Source organism: Trichosurus vulpecula, chromosome 3, assembly GCF_011100635.1.
Source record: "Trichosurus vulpecula isolate mTriVul1 chromosome 3, mTriVul1.pri, whole genome shotgun sequence".
Lineage (NCBI taxonomy): Eukaryota > Metazoa > Chordata > Mammalia > Diprotodontia > Phalangeridae > Trichosurus > Trichosurus vulpecula.
This window is the reverse complement of record NC_050575.1, coordinates 343507677-343523742: the sequence shown is the minus strand read 5'-3', so window position 1 is coordinate 343523742 and position 16066 is coordinate 343507677. Positions and strand designations below refer to the sequence as shown.

Genomic DNA, 16066 nt, shown 5'->3' with positions numbered 1-16066 from the left:
TATACCCACGTTCCGGTCTCTGGCCAATGGAAAAATCAACTATATACACAAACATACACAAACAAGGAATGTTTGCCTAAAGATACATAAAATTACTTTTGAATGTAAACTCTTGAAGGTGAGGTACTGTATTACATGTGTACTCTTTAGTACCTAGCACATTGTGAGTGCCCCAACAGTAATATGAAGTCATGGTCCATAGATTTTACAGATCACTTTTAACTTGGTCTTAGAGTATTTTGTTGTCTTTTTCTTTCAATTCAAGTCAACAAATATTTCTCAAATCACTTAAAATATGCAAGATACTACTTGAGATGCTGGTAATACAAAGACAAAAATGAACAGGCCCTGCCCTCAAGAAGCTTATTGATTCTACTGCGGGGAAGGAAAATAAAACATCTTCACGTATAACTATACAAAAGGTGTGTGAGTAGATAAAGAGCACTAAGAAGTAGGGACTAACAGAAGGTAACACCGAAGTTGAACTTTTAAGGAAGGATAAGGATTCTGAGGGCAGTTAAGTGGTTCAGTGGATAGAGTACTGGGCCTGGAGTCAGGAAGACTCATCTTTCTGAGTTCAAATCCAGACTCAGACAGTTTCTAGCTGTATGACCCTGGGCAAGTCACTTAATCTTGTTTACCTCAGTTTCTTCATCTATAAAATGAGCTGAAGAAGGAGATGGCAAATCACTCCAGTATCTTTGCCAAGAAAACCCCAAATGGGGTCACAAAGAGTCAGTCATGGCTGAAAGACGATTGAACAACAAAAGGATTCTGAAATCTGGAAATGAGGGAGGACTGCATTCTAGGCATGGTAGACAGTTTATGTGAATGCACAGAGGCAGGTAATGGCTTGTTGAATTCTGGGAGTAGCTAGTATTCTTTAGATTATATGAAAGGAATAATGGGGAATAAGCCTAGTAAGTTAGAGGCAGATTATGGAGGGCTTTAAATGCCAGACTGAAAAATGTATATTTTGTTAAATATACAGTAGGGAGCCACTGAAGATAATTGAGCAAAGGAATGACATTCATACTTGTGTCTTGGAACAATTATTTTGGCCATCGCATGAAGAATGTATTATAAAGAGGAACAGTAAGGAAAAAAAGCAGGGAGATTAATTAGGAGGCCCAGGACAAAACATAGGCAGCACCAATTCTTCATCATACAGGGATGAGCAGCAGAATAGACTGAGAAGGACGAGTCAGGCCTGGAGAAAAGAACCAGAGCATTGTCATGGAAGCCAAAGGAGAAGAGCATCATCAGGATGAGAAGTGGTGAGCAGTGTCAAAAGTGATAGAGTGAGGACCGAAAAAAAGACCATTGCATTTAGCAGTTTAGTAGAGTGATATGGGTGGAAACCAGATTGCAAAGTGTGGAGAAGCAAGTGGATGGAGAAGATGTGGAGCCCATAATGCAGATGGCTCCTTGAGTGACAGGAGAACAGAGTACAGTAGTTTGAAAGGATGGGTTTTTACAAATTGTGAATGTCTGAATGTTTCTGGGCCATTGGGAAGGAGCCAGTAGAAAGGAAAAGTTTGAAGACAAGAAAGAGGAAGAAAATGATGTATGAGTGCAAATTCCTGGAGGATATAGAAGTGATGTATGTATGGGGTTGTGGGAGGCTGAGGCCCAGACTACAATCAGAGGGATTGGCATTGGCAGAGGAGGAAAGGAAGAGGAGATGCTGGAGAAGTATTTTGAAGTATGGAGTTAGGGGGCTGAGGGAGAGGGCAGATAGCCTTGAAATCTCAGTAAAGGATTTGAGATCTTTACTGAGAGGGAGCTTAAGGAAAGTGTGAAGGATTGAGAGAGAAGGTTTGGAATAACATTTGTGTGAGTAACACCGAGTCAATTTAGGAGTCAGTCCAGGAAGACTAAAAAGATTACCATGTTACAGTGAAGGCGCAGTTGAGACCTGGGGACAAGAACTGGTCATGGGTCCGAGTGGCAAGACTGCATTATTTCCTTTAGCAATTAGGAGCAGAGAAGGTGAATGATGAGAGTGGGACCCAAATGTGAAGACTGACGGTATAAAAAGTGAGAGCCGAGCAGCTCTAGGAAGTCAGGAATGGAAGATGGCTTGTGGTCATACTGCTTTCCTCTGAGATGAAGATTACGAAAAGAAAATGAGACCAAAGAAGGAGTGATGGACTTGAATTAGGAGCAGTGACTGGAGATCACTGTGACAATGAAGAGTCTGTTCGAGAGGAGTCAAAGCAGAGGGAGAGATGAAAAGACAGAAGATTGTGATCAGAAAAGGGAGTTTCAGCATTCAAGTATGTGAAAATGGTATGAATTGGAGGTGATGGTAAGGTCTAAGGTATATGACTAACCCTGTGGGGAGCTGAGGTGGAGTGGAGATATATTAAGGACATTGATGAACTGAAAGAATGTTTGTGAGACTATCAAGGCAAATATGAAGTCCTCCCTAAGAAAGAGGGCAGTAGTTGGGATAGAGAGGACTGAGCCAGGTACTAAGCTCATTGAGGAAGGCAGGTGAGTGATTTTGGGGCCAGAACACAACAGCCACAAGGATCTGGACAGCGCCACGTTGACAGATTGTGTGAGTCTCAAAGCGAGAGAGATTTCTGAATGCTTATAGTAGGACAGTCCCTACAAGTAACAGTAAGCAAGGAATGTGCTTGAGGGACATGAAGAAAGGATCAGCCGGTACTGGAGAGTATGTCAAGAGATGAGGTGTTTTCTGGAAGTTAGATTTCTCTGAGCACAAAAAAAGATGGAAAGAATGAGAGGGAGAAATCTAAGAAGGTGAATTTCAGGATTGAGATTTTGGGAGGCTAAATGGAAGGGAAGGGCAGAGTAAAATAGGTACTGGGGGAAGAAGGTTAACATGCTGGGAAGAGGTCACAAAGGACAATTAGTGAAAGTTACACCTCGGTGGATTACAACTCGTAATCACAAGGCTCAGGGGGTAGAAGTTGGTGTGTGCTAGTCACAAATGATTATGGGACTGCTGCTAATCTAGATGATAGTAGGCTGGCTGATTAGTGGAGAACCTCTCTGGAAATTAATTCTATCAGTATGTAGGACTTTTTACTTTGTACCAGTCTGCTTCTCATTGTAATTTTATGGTATTTGCTTGGCCCCCTGGTTAGCACTGGGACTTTGTATGTGTCTCTCTGAAGGTATTATGCAAAGAGATGAGACAAACTAATGTGATTCTTTGCCTCTGAGGTGATAGATACCTCAGAAAACTGGATTTGGGGCAAGTCTTCCAAGCCATCTCTTGTTTTGGCCCTTTCTGGCCGTATCTGGCCATGTTCTTACAGTATCCTCAGTTTAGTAACACGAGCTTGGATGAGATGGAGAGCTGAATTCATCTGCAGCACCTTGGTGCCCTTTGTCTTGCTATTTTGCCACAAGTGATGTTTGCAATTTTGTGGATTCTTGTTGTTTATTTGGGCATGATAGTAAAATCTGATTTGCTGTAAGGTCTTTTAAACAAAAGTTAGGTTCAAAATTAGAGTAGGAATAGCCTATTGAGTTATTAGTGATAGGGAACAAAAATGTTGGTGGTTCAGATGGTAACTTTAAACTTAGCATTATGGAAGCCCACATTTTGGGTTTCCTCATAAAAATAATTCACTAACTCTAGTTTTAAGACCTATTTCATCTCCCATTATTCAGATAACAAGTAACAGATTCTTGGGAAACTGATCTGTCCTTATTGGTTGGAGAGGCATTTTTACCTAAGCAGAAAATATTTGTTAAGTTCAGTTTCTGCATTGCCTTCCAAGTATTTGGATTTTGGTTGCTTTAAGCACATAGGATATTTTCAAGTGAATTCTAGTACCCTTAATAAAAACTTTTCAATCTATTTCTCAAATCATGTAACACCAATAATTAATAAAAGTCAGTCCATTCATGTATTCCTCTTCTAGGTTATTAGATTGCATTTTAGACATTTACATGTTGATTTGTCTCTTGTGTTTGGTACCTATTTTTTCCTCTTTTTTGCTAATTCTGTTTGTCAGATAAAGCTTCAGACTATTTTTGCGTCAGTGCTCTCACCACTGGATACCACATAAACATCCTGAAGAATTTTTGGCTGCCATTAGAATGTTCTTTGTATTGTATGCATTTCTCACTTGCATTGATTCCGTTAAATACTTATGTTTAATAGTTAAGTTGTAGGAATATGATTAAAAATGGTTTCCTGAGGATATTATTGATTAACCTTTTCCCCCTGCTCTTTCACATAAAGACACATGTATGTTCATTTAGACTTAATACAACAATGGGAAAAGCCATTTAAGCAGACGAAGAAAAGTGCTGGCAAAAGGTTTTTTGCCAGCTTTATGGAGCCCTTTAGATTAAAATAAATATCTGTAGTTTTGATGGATGCCAAGTCAGTAGTTTTCTCATTATAACTGATGGGCAGAAATGGCAGGGGGAATTACAAGGAGTGGGAAGGAATTGGTGAAATGCACAGAAGCACAATGTTTAATAAGCAAAAGATATGTTAGATGACTTAAGAGAATGAAAATTGGTTTTCAAATGGAGCATTATTTTTTTTGGAAGCCAAATTATTAAAATATGACATACTTAGAGCTGTAATGGACTTCAGAAATAATGTAGTCCAACCTCCTTTTACGGATAGGAAAACTCAAGCTCAGGGGGGAGGTTAGATGATTTGACCAAGGTTACATAATGTTCAGATTTAGTAAATACTGTTAAGTACCTAATGTGTATAGGGCATAGTGCTAGGCCCTAGGGAAAATATGAAGTGAAGATAAGACATGACCATTGGCCTAATGGAGTTCACAATCCACTTGGGAGATAAGAGAAAAAATAATTATTGTAATACATGTTACTGTAATAACAGTAATTGTAATACAGGTTACGTGAGAATTACATTAGAGCTATAAAACAACCCTCATTCTATGAGGCTCAAAGAGGAAGGTGCTTACCCAAAGGAAGGATCAGGGAAATATTTATGTAACGTGGAGATTTGAGTTGGATTCAAAGCATGGTCAGGAATTCAACAGTTACATAGGGAGGAAGGACATTCTAAACTTATGTAACATTGTGAGCTAGAGGCATAGACAAAAAGTCCAGGGCATGAAGAAATATGAAATAAGGCTGGAATGCTAGAGGGGTTCCAGATTCTGTAGGACATTGAATGTCAGGTATTGCAATTTGAACTTTGTTTGAGAGGTATTAGAGTGCCACTTTGAAGTATTTTGAGCGGAGGCAAGACATGACTGTATCTATACATCAGAAAGATTGTTTTGGTATTACTATGAAGGATGAATGGGGGGGGCGGGATAGAGGTGTGAAGACTTACGAAGAAGCTAATACAAAAGTCCAGGTGGGTGATTAGTGGAGACTAATATTAGGAGAAATAGAGCAGAGGATGTGGATATGAGAAATGTTGTTTACGTTGAATTGACAAGATTTGGTAGCTGATTGGTTGAATACTAGAAGAGGAGGAATAGGAAGAATCAAAGATAACCAACATTCTTATTTGCAGCATCACTTAGACTTCATGGAACATCTGGCACTAAGATGAGCTTTTTGGGGAGAGGAAGATTTAAATGTGGAGATAAGGTGGAAATACATTGCAGCAACTCGGGGCTGGGAAGAGGTGTTGCCTTTCTGAATACTGCAAGGTGGGAGATGACAAGATCAGGTTGGGAAATAGCCAATAGTTGAACTTGACTAGAACATAAAATATGTGAAGAAGAATGATGTGAAATAAAATCCAAAAAGGCAGATTAGAACCAAATTGTGGATGTTTTAAATTCCAAACTAAGCAGTTTAGAGGAATAGGGAGCCAGTGAAGATTTTTGAGCAGTGGAAAGGGCCAGTCCTATGTATTTAGGAAGATTATTTTTGGGGCTGTGTGAAGCCTTACCTAGAAAGAGGAAAGCCTGCAGCCAGTGAAATCATTTGGTGACTATTATAACCAAACAAGATGTAACCTGTCCTGTAGACTGCTGGAGATCACAAGACAGGTCAGGGCTGGAAATAAAGAAAAATTTAGTAGACTTAGAAAAGGTAATGGAAACCATGAGAGTGAATAAGATCTGATTCAACAAATCTTTATGAAATACCTACTATGTTCAAAGGACTGCAGGTACAGAGACAAACAAGAAACAGACCTGGCCTTTAAAGACCTTATATTTAACTGGGGAACACAGCTGAGAATCACAGATTTAGAACTGGAAGGCACCCAAGAGGAGATCTAGATATAGAGGACTGAGTCCAGCCAGCCAGGAAAAACTTCCTGTAGAAGGTGGCACTTGAATTCAGCTTTGAAGGAAACTGAGGGTTCTAGAAAGCCAGCATGAGAAGGGAGTGCATTTGGAGTATGGGCAGCAGCCCCCAGGCAGATACACAAAAGTTGGAGATAGCATAGGAACAGCTGGTAGTCTCGTTTGGCTTGGAACATAGAGTTTATGAAAGAGAAATGTGAAATAAGTCTGGGAAGGTCAGTTGGAGCCAGACATGAAGAGCTTTAAATGTCAGCATGAGTTTATATTTTATTGTAAAGGAATTCGGGAGTCACCAAAAATTTTTGAACAGGAGAATGACATGGTCAGACCTTTACTTTAGGAAGATTATTTGGACAATTGTGTGGAACATATAATAGGAAGGGAAGAGACTAGAAGTAGGGAGACCAATTAATAGGCTTTGGCAGCAATTCAGGCAAGAGGTGGTAAGGACTTGCACTCGAGGCATGCCAGTGTGATTGGAGAGAATGGGATTTGGTGCAAAGAATGTGGAGGTAGAATTAACAAGACTAGGCAATTGCTTGGATATAGCTGATAAGGGAGAGGGAAGAGCCAAAGGTGACGCTATGCTTGTGAATCTGGGTGACTAGAAAGATGGTAGTAGTGTTCTTCACAGAAACAGGGAATTGGAAGAGTGTTGTCTTTAGGGAGATGACTCTCATATTGGGCATGTTAATCAAACTTAGCACGTTAGGATTGCCTGTTGGACCTCTAGGTGGGCGATGTCCAGCAGGCAGTTGGTTATATGAGACTGAAGTTCAGGGGAGAGATTAGGGCTTGATTTGAGAGTCATTTGCAAAATGATATTAATTGAACCCATGGGAGATAATGTGTTCCTCTAGAGAAAGGGTGCAGGGAGAGAAGAGAAGCAAGCCTAGGACATTTCCTAGAAGGAAGAAAGTTACGGCGCAGAACTTGGAAGATGATCGAACAAAAGGAAAATACAAAGGAGATGGTGATACAAGAGTAAAATAGGAACACTAGATGAGAGCAGTTTCCTGCAAGAAGGAAGAGAGAGGATACGGTAGAAGGGAGTGGTCAGTATTGCCAAAAAATTGCTGGAGAGGGAAGAGAAGAAGGCCAGAAACAAAAAATCTTTGGGAAATACCTGATAAATGAAATGTGATAACTTGGTTTATTCAGTATGAAGTATATTTTCCTTTAAGTTTTCTAATTGTTGATGTTTTTCTTCATACAGGGCAATTCTAAAAAGAACAAAAGTCGATAGTTTACAAATAGTTGGGTCAGTCAGGTGACTGTCCTTTCTGATGCTGCTGCTGCCCAGAACTGCAGGTGCTGAAAATCCTTGTCCATTTCTGGAGTCAGCCTTTTCACAAAACTGAAGTATTATTGGACCTAGTAACAAGTCAGTGCTGTATATGGCTTTGAAAAAATTAGAATGTATTTGTAACCAGTAAGATAAATATAGAATTTGATGTCAACAATAAAATGCAAAACAATACACAATACCATGGATCTTGTAGAAATTTCCTTAAGCTGTTTTTACTGTGCACTTTTTAAGATTAGGCTTTAATTTCGGTATGTAAGAAAAAAAAATTTTGTATATTTTCAAACTCAATTATATGGTAACAGATTTGGTATCAGTGCAATAGATGTATGTTTCTGGATAAAATGTTCAAATGAGCAACTTTTCACTGTTTATTGCTATAATTGAAAGCAGACTCCAGATTCGTTATGGAAACCTCTCCATTATTTTTTTGACCATTCAAACTTAGTTCTTATGGGTTTATTATTGTCTGTATTTCCCAAATCACTCTCTGTATTAGAATGATTAGCTTATGGAAGTTGACGTCAATAAATTCATACTTAAAGCAAATTGTTTCTGTCTTTCTAATATACGTTTGATAATGGAAACTAAAAACTTTTGGGATATGACAAAATCAAAACCTTAAAATGTCTTTCTGATACCTTTGTGTCTTTTGAATTAGATTCAGTCATTCCAGATTAGTTTTTAAAAACAGTCCTTTTCCATTCCTTCTTGTTATCCCCCACCTCCCTCACATGTGACTATGCCCAAATTTTGCTGCTATTGCTTACTTCATAATGTCGCTTGTGTTTGTCTACCTTTCTTTCTATTCTTGTAGTGGAATACCTTAGACCAGCATTTGGGTATCTTAAAACTAGGTTACTATAACCTCCTCTTCAGATAGCAAGGTGTGATTTTTTTTTTTAGATTTATCTAACTGAACATTAATAAGAGTTTTTCAACTCTTCTGTAACTTCGGCATACGAAGGCAAAGATAGAAGTATAGTTGATGGTGTTTGAGAAAACATCTGGCGCAGCAGCATTCCATGTCTGGGAATAGTTTGTTCTAAAATAGAGGAAGCTTCTGTTCTCGGCAGAGAGCCATGTCCTTAGACGTTAAGGAGATAAGTGGGAAACCTTGCCATTAAAGTGGCTGCCACTTTGTCTTTAATGTTTAAGTAATTTAGTAATTAGCTACAAATTGGGAAATTAGCTTGAAGTCAGAGCCTTACAATACTGCTTGTACCTCATGCGAACCTTTGAAATAAAGACTTTGAGTGGATAGTCCTAGAAAGCTATTCTCTTCATAATTGGAACTTTTAAAAAAGAGAGAAAAGAAATTATCTCCTAAATGAAAACTTGCTGGAGGCCCTTGCTTCATTTGTAGGCTACAAGGTAGAAAAAGACAGAATGGATCTAGCATTCACCTCTGCCATATCATCTTGGCATAGCTTTTATCTTTTGCTTTACTGAAGTGCCGAACTCATCTCAGTCCATTTCCAATGTTTTCATAGAAAGGAATGTGGTATGGCTAAATGGAGGCATGCCATAAGCTCAAGAACAGCAACTTAATGAGATACTTTGATTCTGCATGGAACATAACTTCACCCAACTCACATCTCACTTGGATTCATAGGCATTCTGTGTCGAGCAAACGCTGAAGAATATGCTTACATATAACATTTTGTGACATTGTTTATTGTCTCAAGCCATTATTTGTGTCTTGTTTTACTTGGCTTTTCATCTGTTTATGTTTGCCTTATCAACCAGAGTGTAAGCTCCTTGGGGGCAGGGATTATGTCTCAAATGTCTCTGTATCCCCTGTAAGTGCTTACCACAGTGCCTTGCACACAGTAGGCTCACAATAAATGTTTGTTGGATGATTGATTGTTGAGTGAATACGTTTTTGGGGGTAGGTCAAACGACAAACGTATATGCAGAAACAAGCTACTGATCCAACCAAAGAGGAAGAATGGTGTTTTCATTGTGCTTCCCTTTACATTTTGCAACAAGGTCAGGCAGGAAGGTCATTTAGAAAGCATAGTGTTTGCTGCATTTAATTGATCAGCTGGCAGTTGGGTCATTCAGCTTGCCTGGTAAGTGTTTATTGTGCTCTATAAATCATTGTATTCAATTGACGTTTTTGTTTCAGACAGATGTTATTTATTTGCTGTAAATCTCTTCCCAGAAAATACTTGGGTTTGCTAAAATTAGAGGCCAGTGGCAGAAAGTTGGTTTAGCAATGGTGGCTTTCCTGCCTTCAGGCTAGCTAGCATCACATGCTGTAATTGCTGAAAATGTGCCTGCCCAGAAACTTTAAGCTTTCCTTTTTCTCTATCAGATTTTTATTATGTAATTGAAGCCACTTGATATGTGACCTTTTATGAATATGGTGCGTAATAGACTACCACTGTCTTCAGTGGGAAGGAATGAAACCAAAAATAGAAATTGCTCCAGAAGTCTTTATAAAATAATCTTTTCTAGGATTCAGGACTGTGTGTTCTCCAGTTCAGTGAAATTCAGTTATTAATAATCTATCGTTCTTATATTCTTATTCTGAGTTTATTTAAATTGATTCTGAAAATTGTAACTTAACCTTTTCAGAGTCAATTATGATGAGTTCTCTAAGTCAGTCTGCTTTGTTAATGGGATAGGGACTGGATCTGTGATTTCATTGGGATAGGGAACTCCCTGATAAGGAAAATTCCCTTTGTTATAGCTGCCTCCAATTTGGGAGGTAGAAAATTTTAGGTGATAACTGAGAGAAAGCTAGGATTGCTGGTAAAGAAATTGCTAGTATTTTCCATTCTGGAGCTTACAAAGAAGAAAGTAAAATGGCATTGAGTTCCCTGGAGTCAGCCAAAAAATGCTAGTCAACCCAGGACCACACAATGATCCAATGTGTTTGTATTTTCTAACTTTAGAGAAGTTTTTCTTTTGCCATTTTAATTCCTTTTCAGGCTCAGGGTATATATTGATTATTTCAATTTTGGAAGTGTAGTCAGTGAACATACGTGTGTGTGTGTGTGTGTACACATATGTACCTATATGTATATTTACATATATATTTATACACACACGCACACACACACACACACGCATATATATATGTTTGTGTCTCCGTTTACCTTTCTGAAGGAATTGGCATAGGTAATTACTGTAGAACAAGCTTTAGGACAAATTGTGACAGCGTTTGAAAACAGAAAGTAAGAATTTCAGTCTAATAATGACCTCAGTCTGAGCTAGGTGCTCTGTAGCTAGGACTAGGTGGACTGTAAGATTTTAGGGCGGGTGAGGACCTTACCTCCTACTTTACTGAGAAACTCAAAGCTATTTGCTGTGATCTCCCTTTGGTCATCCTCTCATGATTGTTTTGCTTCATCCTTTGCTATTTTCTCCTTTACTCCTTTCTGTGATGAGGTGGCCGTTTTCTACTACATGAACTATTTATTTAGTATTTTCCCTTAAATTTAATTAGCAGCCAAAATTTTTTTTCCTGCTTGCAAAGTACAGGAAAAGATTATATAAAATTCAAAATCCTTTTATGTACAACTTGCTTTTTTTAAAAAAATATATACTAAATTCAGTATGTTGCTTTCAAAGGTCTTCTGCCATACTGCCTCTTTATATAAGCCACTGAATGAGTCCCATCAGTGTATGTATCTTGCAGGCACTGCATACAGGCAATGAACTGAACTCAGATTTGACCAGAAGGAGAAAGGTGGACTATGTTGCATTTGTACAATTGTACAGTGGCAGGAGACGGGCTGTGCCAAAGGGGGTTCATATTTACTTTAGAAGGCAGCTAGGTGGCTCACTGGATAAAGCATTGCACTTGGAGTCAGGAAGACTTAAGTTTAAATCCTGCCTCAGACACATAGCTGACCCTGAGCAAGCCATTTAACTGTGATCTGCCTCAGTTTCCTCAACTGTAAAATGGGAATAACGGTAGCACCTACCTCCCAGGGCTGTGAGGATCTAGGGAGAGAATGTGAGATAGCCTTAAAGTGCTATACAAATTCTCTTACCAACTGCTAATATAGTAAAAACTTTACATCACATGATGCTTTATACTTTTCAAAGCGTCTAATTTGTTACTGTTGAGTTGTCTGAAAAGTTTTGTCTGACCCTTCATGACCCTATTTGGGGTTTTCTTGGCAAAGATACTGTACAGATGAGGAAACAGAGGCAAACAGGGTGAAGTGACTTGCCCAGGGTCACACAGCTGGTAAGTGTCGGAGACTGGATTTGAACTCAGGAAGATGAGTCTTCCAGATTCTAGGCTCTGCTATCCATCCACTGCACCACCTAGCTGCCCTTGTTATCTGTTACTAAATCACAGAATCTTGGAGGTGGAAGAGGGAACTTAAGAGGTTGTGCGGTCCAGTCTATAACTGATGAAGAGTTCTCTCCACACTATAACCGAGTGGTCATCCAGCCTTTGCCTAAGGTTCTGAGGGGGACCTCACTACCTCCAAGGTGGTTCATTCCACTGTGAGACAGCTCTAGTTGAATTATATCACACCCCAATTTATCTCTATTCAACTTTCAACTATTACTCTACCCTCTGGGGTCACACAAAACAAATCCAATTCCTCTGTCATGTGACATCTTTCTAGGCACATAAAGATAGCTATACTATCTCCTCCCCACCTGCTAAATGCCTGCCCATCTCTCTTCTCTCTCCAAAAATCCTACCTCTTTTTCTAGAATGAGATTGAATCTTACTTCTTTATGAAGGTTCCTCTGACAGCCCCAACCCTCAGTGTTCTTTATATCTTAGGTAGTCCTTATGGTCTATGCCATAATCTTGTGCTTAATATTTAGTTTCCCTTTTTTTATAACTCATTGTCATTTTATCTATGGCATTCTTTTCTTTCCAATTGTAATGTAAACTTCTAGAAAGCAAGATCAGTGACTTAGAGTTGGTTTTTTTTAATATCCCATATACCACTCACATGGTAGTGCTGAGCATAAAAGGGACACAGTATGAATTTGGGAAAGAGAGAACTTTTTCCTAGCTAGAGACTGTGTGGATTTATCATAGACTTTAGAGCTGGAAGTAATCTTAGAGACCATGTAGACCAACCCGTCTTACAGATGAGGAAGCTAAGGTTCAAGGTCATAGGGGATTTAATTTTATTTCAATCCTGCGTTGGGCTGATTTCTCACAGAACAAGGCTGCCCTGCCACTTTTTATTTGCTTATTGTAAATTGGTCAGGATGCAGGAAGCAGAGTAAAATTGGGTCACAGCTGGTGATGAACAGTTAGAACGGCTTTGCTATTGAGCCTAGGCCGGGCTATTTACCAACATTTTGATACAATAAGACTTTGCCGGAAAGGCTCTTGGAAATATGCACTAAAGTAGGAAATAAATCTTGTGTTTATGAAAGGGGTGACCTTTGAGGCAGTGCTGAGTCACATGCAATGGGGGGAATATGTCCTTGCAAAAGATAAACTGTTTTCTAGTGTCTAGTGTTTAGGTAAAGTTTCATTTATTTCCCTCAAATGCCTAGTGATTTTTCTAGAATATCTTGATAACGGTTGAGTAGATTAAGCTCTATGCTCTTCATTTCAGAGATGATAAAAATTAAAAGATAAACTCAGAAGCCTCTTTATTTAAATGGCATTGATAATTTAGACTACCTAAGTAAAAGGCTCAAGAAATTACATTTTAGTTGGATGTTCCAATATTATCTATTTTTTAAAATAAATTTCTTTTTTAGTTTTAGTTTACAACACTCACTTCCACAAGTTTTTAGGTTCCAAATTTTCTCTCCCTCCCTCTCCTCCCCCTCCTCCCCAAGATGGCATGTAATACAGTATAGGTTCTACATTTACCTTCACAATGAACTTATTTACGTAATAGTCCAGTTGTAAAGAAGAATTATAACTGATGGAATGAATCATGAGAAAAGAGAAATGAGACCAAAAAAGAAGGAAAAAAAGTGCAAATAGTTTGCTTCAATTTGCATTCAGACTCCATAATTCTTTCTCTGGATGTGCATAGCTTTTTCCATCATGAGTCTTTTGGAGCTGTCTTTGAACTTTGCATTGATGAGAGGAGCCAAGTCTGTCAAAGTTACTCATCACAGATACCATGTGTTTGTAATCGTGTGTAATGTTCTCCTGGTTCTGCTCCCCTCACTCAGCATCAGATCATGTAAGTCTTTCCAGGTTATTATGAAGTCCGTCTCCTCATTTCTTATTGCACGATAGTATTCCATTACATTCATATACCACAACTTGTTCAGCCATTCCCCAATTGATGGGCATCCTCTTGATTTCCACTTCTTTGCCACCACAAAAAGAGCTGCTACAAATATTTTTGTACATACGGGTCCATTTCCCACTTGTGTGATCTCTTTGGGGTATAGCCCTAGAAGTGGTCTAAGGCCAATATTATATTAAAAACATGAAACAGTACATATTTGATTTTTTTTTCATACATGCTTATCTTGTGACTCCTTCTAGACCAGGGGTGGGGAACCTGGGGCCTCGAGGCCACATGTGACCCTCTAGGTCCTCAAATGCAGCCTTTTGACTGAATCCAAAGTTGGACTCAGTCAAAAGGCTGCACCCGAGGACCTGGAAGGCCACAGGTTCCCCACCCCAATTCTAGACTGTAAGCACCATACTCGGCGAAAGGATGAATACAAAGCCTACCGCTTCCTCCAGACTTCCTGTTAAGGGCGCTGTCATCCTTCTAGTCATCTAGGTTCACAACCTCAGAATCACCTTTGGCTTTGCATTCTCCCTCACTCACACCTCTACATCTGTCAGTTGCCAAGTCTTACCAGTTTACCTCCATGGCATTTCTTGCATTTATTCCTTATTTCCGCTCCCAGAACTACCACCTGAGTTCAAGCACTCACCTCCTCTTACCTAATCCATTGCAAGGGCTTCCTAATTGTTCTCCCTGCTTCCAGTCTTTTCCCTCTCCAACCCATTCTCTAAACAGCTGCCAAAATAATCTTCCTAAACAAGTCTGAATATCTCTCCTGCTCAAGAATTTTCAGTGGTTCCCTGAATTCTCTAGGATAAGATCCAAATTCTTCAGCTTGACATTTAAAGCCATTCAAATCTGGCTCCAGCCTACCTTATTTCACATTGCTTACTTTCATATGAACAATATATTCAATCTCAAACTGCCAGCTTGATTTTCCTTGAACTCAGCCGTCCACCTCCATACCTTTGGGTAGGCTATCTTCCATTCTTGGAATGCATTCAGATCTCTTCACTGCTACGTCTTAAGAATTTTTAGCTTCCTTCAAGGATCAGGTGCTGCCTTCTATCAGAGATCTTCCCTGACGTTCTTTAATCTCCAGTTATTAGTGTGTGATCTCTTTCCAAATTATCTTGTATTTAGGTATCTGTGTATGTGTTATATCTCCTAGTAACATGTAAGTTCCTTGAGAGGAGAGACTTTTTTTTATTTTGGCTTTGTATCCTCAGCTTATTACACAGTGCCTCCCATATATACTAAGGGCTTATCGAATTTAGTTGAATGAGTTAACTCATATTTTTAAAAAGCCATATTATTAATGGGTATTATTTTTCTGGTATGGATTTCCCACCTTAAGCATGTCTGATGATGAAATGGTAAATAGTGGAGAAAGCTTACTTTGCACCATCTGTGCTACAGATCGTTTTGTCAACAGCAAAAACACTGAGGAGGAGAGGAAAGGATCTAAAGTACTCCTCTCCCACCTTCCCTTTCTCTTTCCATGTTCTTTCATTTTTTTATTCCTTTCCTTCCTTATTCTCCTCTACTTCCCCCTTTTGTCTCACTCTTTCACTCCCTCTTCCTTTTTTCCCTTTTTCCAGTATCTTTTTTACTTTTTTCTACCATCTTCTTATTCTCCCAATCTCTCCCTTTTTCTTTCATACTTTTCTTTTAAAAATTTTCTTCTTTTCTTCTTAACAATCACCAAGCATATCACCTCCTTTCTCCCACTTTTATCTTCCTCTCCCATTGTCTTCTCTTCCTTCTCCCCTTTTCTCTTCCCTATTTCTGAATCCTTTCCCCCTTCTGCATTTCTTTCCTTCCTCCCTTTTCACATCATCCCTTTCTGGAGCTGCCTCTGCTCTAGTTCCTTTCCAATTCCATTGATGGTGGCACCCCTCCACATTGAGTCCTTAGTTGCTAAACCAACCTTTGTGGCCTGGTGGTTAGTGCTCTAATTAGTTCCCATTCTCTCTTTTTTTTTTCCTCTCTCTAATGATGAAGCTGGATCTCCAGGTCCCGGAACCAAGAGCTGCTATGTCTATACTTGGTGTTGGATGTAGTCAGTGTGTAATCTATTATGGCTACTGGGACTTTGATCACTGGACACAGGTAGGGCTGGAGTAGTGTGTTTAGGAAACATCCAAACAATTCTTGGAGCAAAGGTTCGGTGTGGAAGCAGCGAGTGGACTAGGGTGGTATGTGCCCAAGAAAAAGACTTATAGAGCTTGGGAAGGAATCCTGTGCCTTTGACCTTAAGCAAGAGAATAACCGGGAGAAAAGGGGTCTGAGTGGAGAGGTCAACATAAAAC

General features: G+C 39.2%; 1 protein-coding gene across 1 annotated transcript in view; it reads left to right on the top strand.

Moving 5' to 3' along the window:
• Positions 1-9380, top strand: part of PPP1R21 (protein phosphatase 1 regulatory subunit 21) — a 97961-nt gene extending 88581 nt beyond the window's left edge. Inside the window, exon 22 of the mRNA XM_036751089.1 lies at positions 7459-9380. Within this exon, the coding sequence (XP_036606984.1) occupies positions 7459-7488 (30 nt within the window). The 3' untranslated portion in view covers positions 7489-9380. The remainder of the gene's footprint in view (positions 1-7458) is intronic.
• Positions 9381-16066: the final 6686 nt, after the last annotated feature.